General features: G+C 43.6%; 1 protein-coding gene across 3 annotated transcripts in view; it reads left to right on the forward strand.

Moving 5' to 3' along the window:
- The first annotated feature begins 2,739 nt into the window (after window positions 1–2,739).
- The window catches only part of LOC144592000 (dual specificity protein phosphatase CDC14C-like), a 92,408-nt gene continuing 82,698 nt past the window's right edge, over window positions 2,740–12,449 (forward strand). For all 3 annotated transcript variants that reach the window (XR_013547056.1, XM_078396140.1, XM_078396142.1), the window contains exon 1: window positions 2,740–2,934. Coding sequence is in view for 2 of the 3 variants with exons in the window: in XM_078396140.1 (XP_078252266.1) it covers window positions 2,817–2,934 (118 nt within the window). In the remaining variant the exon portion in view is untranslated. The remainder of the gene's footprint in view (window positions 2,935–12,449) is intronic.

A 12,449-nucleotide genomic window follows, 5' to 3' on the forward strand; every position in this document is an offset into this window, starting at 1 on the left:
GCTGCAGCTGGCTGGTGTTAAAACAGTGGACTTCACCCATAAGGCAAAGATCATTGACATCTGAAATGGTATTGACAGCAAATGAAAACTGAACTCAATTCTATTCAACATACATGTTTACAGCTTTTCAAACAACTCCCTGACTCTCAGTCTGAAAAAGGTTTTCAACACGAAACATCACCTATTCCTTTTCTCCAGAGATGAGCTATATTTCTGAACGATGAAGGTTTTTTTAATTCAAATGACATAGTTTAGCAGAATATTATACAGATGTTGCCTGAACCGTTGAGTCACACTAGCGTTTATGTGTAAACCAGCATCTCCAGTTCCTTACTACACAACTCCTGTATTTGTCATACTCTAAGGGTTTCTGTTTTTATAAGCAATTAAATACTTAAATTACTAACTTTATGTTTCTGGTACAAGGAAATAAAAAGCAAATTGAGGTTTAATATCATAGAGTCATTACATATACATATGTAATGAATGGATTGGTGCTGATCATCAAGTAACCATTACACCAAACCTACTTTATATACCCTGTGTTCCTATTATTCTGGCAGCATTTGATGTGTTGTTGCCAATTCATACAGGTTGAGGTCTGGTGATGAGGAAGTCGAGGATCCAGTCGCAGAGGGAACTTGTCCCTCAACTGAAAAGCCTGTCTCACCAGCTAATTACCAGGGCTGAAATCATAGTGTGCACTCCCCAGGATTTGTAAAACTCCTCTTCAATTTAATCAATTTGGTTTATTCCATAAGTTTTCCACCAATGTGTGCAATGTGTGCAATAAGAAAATAACTTAATGTCACATGGAGTTTTCCAATATAGAATAAAGAAGTTACTGTTCAGTACTAGAGTACAGATCAGAACTGCGGCGGCAGAAAACCATTTGGAAATTAAGTAATACGGAGGAAATATTGGTTCAATATATGCCCAGTGAAAATAAATCTATGTTAGTGTCATGATTGTGTACCCATCTATACATTTTGTCCCCTCTAAAACTTTGTAGTCTCTAATTGTGACAGATAAATCACTTTGCAACAGATCTGAACCTTTGTAAGTCAGGAAACAATAGTCTCATACCCGATGGGTTATGAGTCCTGCTAACGTGCCTCTTATAATGCCTGCACACATTAACTTCACAGAAGCTAAAAATATAATAATTTTCAAAAATGTATTAAAACAATTTTATTGTTCCTGATATTTGCAACTAAGAGTCTGAAATTAAAAAAATCCCACATGATGGGAAATTCCAATGCATCCACAGAACTGGAATAGATAACGATGGCAACATGTATTTACATTTGTATTTGCTCATTTTAACGTGGAAAATTGCCTCGAGCCATCTCAAGAACATTATGAAACAAAAATCAATGCCTTACCAATTAAGAAGATGCTGGGCTAAGTAACCAAAGGTCAGTTAGAGACAACTTCAAGTATTTTAAAGATGAAAGATAGGCAGAGGCAGCAGGTTTAGAGAAAGATATCCAGACTTGGCTGCTGAAGAGATGTCAGTGATACATTAATTTAATCAAGAAATTATCTAGAGGCCAGAATTTGAATATTGAATTTTGAGGAATTAAAGACCTGGTGATATTGGAAGAGGTAGGCTGAGGAGAAATATGAACACAAGAATTATTTGTTTCAAAATTAGTTAACTGGTACCTATACAGGTGACTGGAAGTAGGATGCAAATCCACATCTGTTCACTTTGCCACATGTATTTGATGCAGTGCCCTGTTGGCATTTAGGTCATAAGTTCATTAGTGATAGGAGCAGAATTAGGCCATTCGTCCCATCAAATTTACTCCGCCTAAAGGAACATCCTTCAATTCTGAGGCTATGACCTCTAGTCCAAGACTCTCCCACTAGTGGAAACATCTTCTTCACATCCACTCTATTCAAGCCTTTCACTATTCGGTAAGTTTCAATGATGTCCCCCCTCATCCTTGGAAACTCCAGCGAATTAAGTCCGACAAACTCGTCATATGTTTAAGGCATAATTGCTCAACATTAGCTTGTCACTAGCAGATTTCGGATATGTTGACCTTATTTAGTGCCCAGATCGGAAATGTTGACCTTATTTAGTGCCCAGATCGGATGCCCAGCGTGTAACAGCAGATAGTAAAGGCAAAGTCAGAAAATAAGCCCATATTTCTCAAAGGCGATCCTTGAGATTTCTATATTTATAAAAACAAAATCATGTCAGCTCCGACATTTGTTCAATGCCACTGAAAATGCTGGTCATTAATAGCTCCAACTCTTCGGACTCGGGTATCATTGGCATTTTGGAAACATCTAAATGCTTCACTCACCAGCAAGACGGCTTTGCCCATAGCAGCACTACAGCTGGGCAGCTTCGCTACCCAATCCAGTTTATGCTGCCTGCCCTCACACTTAACATGCCCAACATCCCCCTCGAGAAATATATAACAGGTTGCCAACCCCCCTTGATAGTAATTTCCCGGACGGCCCATCCATTTCGAGGGCGCACGTCGGTGGCAGGCAGAGTTTGGTGCTGCATGTTTTCTTTGGAAGGGGCAGGGAATCGGCCAACTTGCACGGTGTGTCTCTAATGCCCTGCCCTTGTGCCGGCCTCCCGTGTGCGCGTCACTCAGCCAGAGCAGCGCAACGGGTGGAGGAGGAGGAGGAGGAGGTGGAGGAGGCGGCGAGAGCCCGCTGCTGCAGCAGGGAAACCCGCGGCTACAGTGGGGAGAGGGGCGGGGATGGGGGGGCCCGGCCGCCGCTCTGCATGGGCATCTGCCACCGGTGGGCAGCCGATGTGAAGCGGGGCCGGGGGAGCTCCGGGCGTCATGAAGAGGAAAAACGAGAAGCGCAGAGGGTGCGTGTCCAAGCGGCGCTCAGTGAGGAAGAAACCCGAGGAGGAGCAGCAGGCGGCGGCGGGCAGCGATGTTTACATCCGTCTGCAAGGTGAGGCGAGCAAGTGCGCTGGAGGGAGAGCGAGGGGAGAGTGAGGGAGAGAGGGAGGGGAGAGGCAGGGGGAGAGGGAAGGGGGAGATGGGAAGAGGGAGAGGGGGGGAGAGAGGGAGGGAGAGAGGGAGGGAGAGGGAGAGAGAGGGAAGGGGAGAGGAGGGGGGAGAGGGAGAGGGGGAGGGGGGAGAGAGGGAGGGAGGGAGAGAGGGAGGGGGAGAGGGGGAGGGAGGGGAGCGGCGTCGCTTACTGTGGCCGGTGGGGCTGATGCAGGGACAGCTGCTAAATGTGAGGCGGACTATAAACAAGTTCTGTGAAGAGGCAATTGCTTCATCCATCTTTTATGTATATGCATATATATATTGTTGCTTCTCCTCTCAACTATTATTAAAATATCAAACAACGGTCACCGACTGGAAGGCAAAACAAATGTATTTTATTTCAAATATATAAATGCCCATCCCACTTATTGCACAGCAGCCAGCCCAATGGCACGTTACAGTAACCCAGATGGATCACAAGGCAGTTGAAAATTGTAGCTGGGAGTCATTTGTTTTGTTTATGTTGCCAGGGAAGCGATTATCTTTCTTCCTGAATAAAACTAATGAGACTTAAACGCCGAAAGAGTTGGTTCTGCAAGCACTCGGCGCTGTGTTTTAAAGCCGTGGCTAAAAATGGGGTTGTCATTGACTGTCACTGTTTAAATGAGGGACTGGTCCAGAGAGATCTTGCTACTGTAACCATTTTGCATGGACTGGATGTACATGCAACATGATGTTTGTTGTGAAAATCGTCGGTTGTCTTCTTTGTGCGCAAACATTTCCCCGAAGTTTTCTGCAGTCTTATTTAGTGACATGTTTTTCATGAGTAATGATTTCAGATGCGAGAAAAATTTTGCATTTTAAAGTTTGAGTACATACGATGTTTAAACGTCTCTGAAAATAATTTCAGCAAAATAATAATGCCAGTCGAGTAAACTGATAAATAACTTTCGACACATTGTGTCTTCCATAAAGGTGAGGACAGCAAAATGGAGTGACCCCGGTATAGTTATCCATTCAAATAATTGTACCATGTGAATGTTTTGTTTGCTATCAGGACCACAAGACTGATAATCTAGATATTATCTGCTTTCGTAAATCCTTTTTTTTTGTGAAGAGAATTCTTCTTTGCTCTATGGTGAATGGCCGATTGGTACATCGGATGAAACTTCATTCCTGCATTTATCCTGTCAGGTCCTGTTAGAATTTTGTACGTTTGAATGCAATAGTTCTTCATTCTTCTGAACTCGAGAGTACAGGCCCAGTCTGCACAATGTCTCTTATAAGGACAGGCCATTCTCCAATCCCCAGTTTCAAGAATAAATCTAGCAAGTCTTTGTTGCATTTCCTTCATCCCACAGTCTTCCTTTGTCAAGGAGACAAAATCAGTACACAATATTCCAGATACAGTGTCACCAGTGCTCTTTATGATTACTGTAAATTGTCTTTTGCAACATGTGAATTGCCTCCCTAATTGCTTGTGGAACCTGAGTACTGACCATTAGTTATTATATCTCCGACAACCAATGCCTTTCAATCAATTACCATTTTAAAATATTCTGGTTTCAGATAGACCTGCTATAGAAGGGGTAATACTGGGTCTGATCTCTGGGAGAGTCACTGGCAAGAGAAACAAATGAGGGAGAACATTTCAGAGATTGTGAGCAAACTTGTAAATTGTTAAGGAGAAGGACAAAGTTAGACGAGAAATTCAAGCCCAAAATTGAGGGAAGGCTAATTTCTATACGATAAAATAGAACAAAAAGTTTACTGGGAGCAGATACTTGCAGGTAAGTCTACAGCGACCAGTGGAAGGCTTTCAAAAATGAAAGCATGAGAGTTCAGGGTAAGGTAAGGCTAACAAGTCCAAAGAATCACTATGACAAGGGATATTGAGAACCGGATGAAGGAAGATAGAGGTGGCTAATGACATTTTTACAGAATGGAAAATGGGTGAGGCTCTACGGAATATGCAGATTGCCACTTAAAATAGGAGGCTAATATTAATGGCAAGTGAGTAATCAGGGAAAGAGTGGCTTGCAATTGCTACCAAAGTGATAATCTGCATGGTGCCAGGGGATGTAGAGAAGGTCTGAAATTAATATTTCAATTTTTTCGCTAAGTAGAAGGACATTGCAGTTCTGGGAGAAGATTGCGGAATACATGAGTAAATTTCCACAGGAGGGGAGAATGTATTAGATGTATTAGCGAGCTTTAGAGTGGTTACATTAAATCCCTTGGGCCCATTGAGATATATCCCAGGCTGTCATAAAAAGATTACTGGAGCTCTGAGAGATATTTTCTAGTCTTCTCTGGCAACAGAAGTGCCAGATAATTGGAGGATAGCAAGTCTGGTACCTTTATTCAAGAAGAGCAGCAGGGATAACTAGGGCTAATTACAGGATGTTTTGTCTAACATCAGTGGAAGGGAAATATTGGAAAAAGATTCTGAAGTATAGGATTAATCTGCTCTTGGAAAAGCAGGGATAGATCAGTGATAGAATTGCTTAGCAATGGCAAATAATGGGATTTTTCAAAGGGGTGACTAAGCATGTCAATGAGTCTAGTGCATTTGATGTTGTCTACATGTATGTAAGTAAAGTCTTTGAAAAGGTCTCACATGGGAGACTGGACAAAAGTTAAGACCCATAGGGTACAGGCTAATAATGTAAATCTGAAATTGTTTTGGTGATAGGAAGCTGAGGTTGAAGGTTGTATATTTGATTGGTATTCTGTGACAGTGGTGCACCACAGGGATCAGTGCTGGGATCCAACATATATTAATGATCTGGATGTGAATGAAGATGACCTGGATAGTAACTTTGCAAATTACAACAAAAAATGGTGGTGTAAGTGTAAAGAGGGCAGTCTTTGCATACAGAATGGTGTATATGAGGTGGCAGTCTAATAAGGCTAGGGTATACACAGCAAGTGGTAGGGTCCAATAAGTGGTAATGAACAACGTGATCTTGACGTACATTTCTAAGGATCCCTGAAAGTACATTATTTATTGGAAAGATGTGATTAAATTGTAAATAGTTTGGAAGAGAGAATTGGAGGAGATTCATTGTGATGTAGCTTTGAATGGAATAATTAAGCTAAGGGTGGTACCAGATAGGATGGATGGATTTGTTTTTCTTGGAGTAGAGAAGGCTGAAGAGGGATTTCTGAGGTATACAAAATTATGCGGGGCATATATAAGGTAAATAGTCAAAAATGTTTCCCTTGCCAGAGATGTCCAAGAGATTTAAAGGAGGTTTAAAGATTTTTTTCACCCAGAGAGTGATTGCAATCTGGAATGTTCTGCCTGATGTGAGGATGGAAATAGGCACTGTCACAACATTTAAAGAGTAGTCAGATGAGCTCTTGAAGTGACATAGTAATTAAGGTCACAGGTTGAATGCTGGAAATTGGAATTTGTATAGATAGGTACTTGATGACTAATGTGGACTTCCACAATGCATGTCCCAGTGATTCTTTGACTCTGTTGTCTGCATTATACTATGTTCCATCAGCCTCCACTTAGCCTGACTGTAGCCTCCTGAAGCCTCCCTGCATCCACCTCACATACTGTCGTCTAGCTTTGCAAAATCAGAAAACTCGGATATATTAGTTGGGAGGCTGTGACTAGTGGCGACTTCACCAGTCACAGCTACCCAACTGAAAAATGACCAGCTTTGCTATTTACTGCTTCTAAAAACTAATTCCCTGCGCATGCCAGTCTATTACCCTTAATGCATGTACCCTAATTTAATAGCCTTGTGGCATGTTATCGAAGGACTTCTGAAAATCCAAATGTACCACTATTTACAAAATGTATAACATATTAAGTTTATAAATTTGAATAAAACTGTCAGATCAAAGATTATGATCGTGATCTATATTCTTTAACCATATTAAATTCTCAATCCTGGTTATTTTTCTATTTTGAATCAACATTAGGCAATACACCATTAGAGGGTGCTGTATGCAGCCCAAAATTATTAACCCGGGTGCCTGGCGTGAATTACTTGAATGAGGTCCAGAAACCTTATGCTGAACTCTAAAAGACTATAATTCTTCCTCATCCTCTTTTCTGCTTGAGCATGCTGTGGATTATTTATTTTCAATTTAATTTAATGAATCCCAATATCAAATCAATTCATTATGTTGCAATAAAGGTATTTGCATACAGGACAAATATAAACAAGGATATGGTGCAAAATTCTCCAATCCATAAAAAATCTTCGGAAAATGGTATCATGTGAGGTCTATTCTCATTCCCATAAGCATGTAAATTTTCAAAATCTTTATAAGCTCAAAGTCTCATCAGACAGTGCACTCCCAGGGGTATGTGTTGTAACAGCTCATGTCATTGCCCATTCCTGGAAAGTATACATGGGTAATCACTCAGTATTTTTTTGCTTTTCCCAAGTAGCAACTAATTCCATTGTAAGCCACTTATAACATCTCAAGATGCTTCCACAGGCAACCCCTCTGATCTCTGGGTTCTGAGATGGCCGTGTGCTCTGTGGGAATGACATACTCTGCCAGAGATGGGGCAGGTGGTGCTTGATAAGGCATTCATGGCGACTGGATGGTTGTCTTCTCTCTGCTGGTTGCACTTAGCCTCCTGGTGTTAATGTCAGAGAGATTCTGGAGCTTCCTGGATGCTTCTCTGCTAGTTGAAAGATCACAGGTCAGAGATTCCCAAGAGCGAGGAGATCTCTGAAACGTTTTTTTCTCTCCTGGAAATTACTTGCCACATTCTAGGTGAGAATAGTGTAGACAGGGGAGACTTCAGATGCTGAAATATTAAGCAAAAAAAAACCTGACAGATGGAGGAACTCAGCAGTTCAGGCAGTATCTGCAGAAGGAAATGAACAGACAATATTTCAGGTCATGCCCGCTCCATTTATCTGAAGAAGAGTCCTAACCCGAAACATTGTCTGGCCATTTCCCTCCACTGATACTCCCTGCACGGCTGAGTTCCTCCAGCAGTCTGTTTTTTGCTCGGAATAACGTACATTTTAGTCTGGCATCAGGTATGCCAGTCTACCAGTCTGGCATCAGGTATGCAGAAGAGTTCCCCTCCCATCCCAAGTAACCCTACCAGAGCAGGTTGAGTGCGATCAGACCTTCAGTGTTTGGCCAGGGAGAGGAGGTCATTATTGGAGTGCACATATTGCCAGTGGATTTTGGAGGATTCAGCAGTAGCAATAATAGCTCTCCAGTACGTAAAGTATCTACTGTGCATGGACCATGTCTCTGCACATATGATACTGAGCCCCAAGCCATTACTGCTTCTTTCACCAAATGGTATTACCATTTTTATGTTCTGATTAAATTGAAAGGCCTTTACATTTTTTCGACATTCAACAAGTGGGATGGGAGGGGATTTCACTGCTGCTCAATAGATCTTGAGGTTAATTTAAGTGTTTGGACTCCAAACACTTTTTCTCCCTGTTGCTAGAAACTGCTGGATTATTGGAGCTGGTGTTGAATTTTATCACCAACATCTGCCCTTGCTGAAAGGTGGCTCCTGATTATGGATAGCTGATACCATCATCCCCACGGTAAGGGTCAGTATCTTCCCTAACCAAAAACCCTGGGTGGACAGGTCTATTCGCGTGGCCTTGAATGCTCGCACCGCTGCTTACAACTCCGGCCTGGCATCCGGCAACATGGACGACTACGAGGGAGAGTCCTACCGACTGCGAAGGGCAGTGAAGGATGCAAAAAGGAGGTACCGGGACAAGATGGAGTCACAGATGGAGCAGCAGGACACCAGGCGCCTTTGGCAGGGGCTATGGACTATAACTAGCTACAGGTCCAGCACCCCCTCAACCGGAAGTGCCAGCTCCTCCTTAGCTGATGACCTGAACTCTTTTTACGCACGGTTTGAGACGGGTAACACCACCAGCTCGCCGTCTAAAAACAGCACCGAAGGGGCGCTGGCTAGCGAGGCTGGAGGGGGATCCACCGCCGGGGATGTGCACACATTCTCGGTGTCCGAGCATGAGGTGAGGTGGGCTCTGACGCGTGTGAACACGAGGAAAGCTGGAGGCCCAGATGGTATATCTGGGCGAGTACTAAAGTCTTGTGCTACTCAGCTTGCTCCAGTGCTCACCACAATATTCAACCTCTCCTTGGCAAAGTCCATGGTCCCTGCATGCTTCAAAAGATGCATCATTGTACCGGTGCCAAAGAATGCCTCTCCAGCGTGTTTAAATGACTACCGACCGGTGGCCCTCACCTCGGTTGTCATGAAATGCTTTGAGAGGCTAGTCAAGAAGCACATCTGCGCCCTCCTTCCTCGCAACATGGACCCACTACAGTTCGCATACCGTCCGAACAGGTCCACGGATGATGCGGTCTCCCAGGTTCTACACACCGCTCTCTCTCATCTGGACAGCCAGCGGGGCTATGTGAGGATGCTGTTCATTGACTTTAGTTCAGCATTCAACACAATAGTCCCCAGCAGACTGGTTGAGAAGCTGCTGGAACTGGGGCTTAGCACCCCTCTGTGTGCCTGGGTCCTGGACTTTCTCACTGCCAGGCCCCAAGTGGTCAGGATGGGGGAACACACATCTAGCTCCCTCACCCTGAACATAGGATCCCCCCAGGGCTGCGTCCTTAGCCCCCTACTGTACTCCCTGTACACACATGACTGTGGGGCCAGGTTCAGCTCAAACTCCATCATCAAGTTTGCTGATGACACTGTGGTGGTGGGCCGGATCTCCAACAACGATGAGAAGGCCTACCGGGAGGAGGTGGCTGATCTGGCACTCTGGTGTCAGGACAATAGCCTCCTCTTGAATGTCACTATAACAAAGGAGCTGATTGTGGACTTCAGAAGGGCTAAACATCCAAGGACGTACACGCCACTGGAGATAAATGGGTCTATTGTGGATAGGGTGAACAGTTTTAAATACTTGGGAGTCCGCATCACAGAGGATCTGACGTGGGCAACGCACATTGCCGCACTGGTGGGTAAGGCTAAGCAGCGCCTTTACCACCTTAGACAACTGAGGAAATTCAGAGTGTCTCTGAGGATCCTTCATTGCTTCTACTCTGGGGCTGTAGAGGGCATCCTGTCCGGCAACATTACAGTCAGGTTTGGGAACAGCTCTGCCCAGGACAGGATGGCCCTGCAGAGAGTAGTGCGTTCAGCAGAACGCACCATGGGAACTACACTCGTCCCCCTGCAGGACCTATACATCAGGAGGTGCAGATCCAGAGCAAGCAAGATCATGAGGGACCCCTGCCACCCCAGTAACGGACTGTTCCAGATGCTACGATCAGGCAAACGCCTCCGCTGTCACGCTGCGAAAATGGAGAAGATGAGACGGAGCTTCTTCCCACAGGCCATCAGGACTGTCAACTTTTATAACCCCAGAGACTACATTTTTGTCGACACTAATAGTAACTTATTAACTTTATTTATATGCTGTAACTGTAATTCTTTTTTGTGCACAACCCGCAGGCATTGCCACTTTCATTTCACTGCACATCGTGTATGTGTATGTGACAAATAAATTTGACTTGACTTGACTTGGGTCTTGATTATCAGGGGTTAATAATGGGCGTGGGGCCAGTTTGGCAAAGGGAACCATCCAAGTTCATTAGAAAATAAGCACGTTAGAACAATTTGCTGAAAGAATCAGCAATGGTTTCGGACTCATTATCATATGTGCATTTATGCAAGTGTTATCAGCATATTGTAATTTGACAGATAAAGTTGTGAACATGGATCTGGAATGGAGATGCGAACATTAGACAGTTTTATACTGAACCATTGGATTAACACTCTTGTGGGGAGATTGAGAAAAGGTGAAGTATTGCAGCGAAAAGGATGGAGACAAGATTTAGTACAATGGCACAGCCTTACTTGACCCCAGGCAGCACTGTGAATGGATTATATCGTTGGTGCATGGGTGAGAATCATGGCTTGCATGCAATTGTGGAGGAGTCAGAGAATAGTGATGATTTTTTTAGGACAGGCCTGAAGCATGTCCTAATCGAAGGATCGATTATCCATCTCAATGTATAGAATTAAAGGTTTTTGTGAGGTATTCAGAGATCTGCTACCTACATTTTTCTTGGACTAGCTGTACAGTGAAAAGCTTATTCAATCTATATTTACAATTCAGGAAGGAGCTTTTTGGCCACTGGGAGGAAGTGATTGAGGATAATTGCTGTGATGACATTCCCTGTGCCAGACAGCATAAGGATCCCGCTGTAATCACTGAAATTGGACCTTGAAAATGGCCATGATTAGAATGTTATGTTGATTCAGCTGGTTTTATCCAACCATTATGTCTCCTCAGAGCAGCAATGTCAATGTTGAAATATCTTTGAGGTTCTGGGCTACAATAGTGGGATAATGTTCAGCTCTATCATTGTAGCGTCTGTCCATGAGGGTCTTGGTGTTTTAGGTCATAGTTCAAGCAAGACATATAGGTTCCTTGTGAGTGACTTTCTTTAACATTGGATGGCCATGAAACACAGGAGCATTATCAAACAAAACACAACATCAAGCCATGTAATAAATTTAAAAACAATGCCGTGGGTTTAAGGCCACCTTAAATAAGGTGAGAGGCAGAAGGGTTTAGAGAGGAAATTCGAGAGCTGAAACAGAGTACACCCTGGTGGAGCATTTAAAATCAGAAATGCACAAGAGACCAAAACTAAAGGAGCAGAGGAACAGTGGGGAGCTATGGGGTTGGAGGAGATTATCGTGATGGGGAACGGTGGGAATGGATTTTGAAAATAAAAATTTTGAACATAACAAAGAGACACACGAGACTGCCGATGCTGGAATCTTGAGAGAGAAAAAAAACAAAGTGTTTGTGGATCAAGCAGCATATGTGTTGGGAATGGATGGACAATGTTTTGGGTTGGGATCCTTCAGACTGATGGATGGGGCTGTGGGGGGTGGAAAAGTGAGGTGGGGTGGGGTAAAGCCAGGCAAGTGATTAATGGATTCAGGTTAGGTGGTGGGGGGAAGGGGTGTTAATTAGTAGATAGATGAGATTGTGACTAAGGCTAGAGGTGAAAAGGAGGAAAAAATGGGTGACTAGAACTGGGTACATTAGAATCTGTGGCAGTAAAAAATTATATGAGCTCAAGTTTTCTTTGTATAATATGAAAGAAATACACAAAATGCTTGGGTAACTCAGCGGGACAGGCAGCAACTCTGGAGAGAAGGAATGGGTGACATTTCGGGTTGAGACCCTTCTTCAGTCTGACCCTTCTCCAGCATTTTGCGTCTATCTTCGGTGTAAACCAGCATCCGCAGTTCCTTCCTACACATATGAAAGAAAGGCTGGTTGAGCATATGAGTGGTGGAGTCTCAAACAATGATTGAGGGTGGCATCAGTAAATGAGCTGTAACGGAGGTGGAGATAGATATTTTTACGAAGGCAGAGCTCGTTGGTCATAGTCAAGGAGTGGGTGTATGTTAGGAAGTTCTCAGTAAAATAGGAAGGTTGG

Source organism: Rhinoraja longicauda, chromosome 3, assembly GCF_053455715.1.
Source record: "Rhinoraja longicauda isolate Sanriku21f chromosome 3, sRhiLon1.1, whole genome shotgun sequence".
In the NCBI taxonomy this organism is placed as follows: Eukaryota; Metazoa; Chordata; class Chondrichthyes; order Rajiformes; family Arhynchobatidae; genus Rhinoraja; species Rhinoraja longicauda.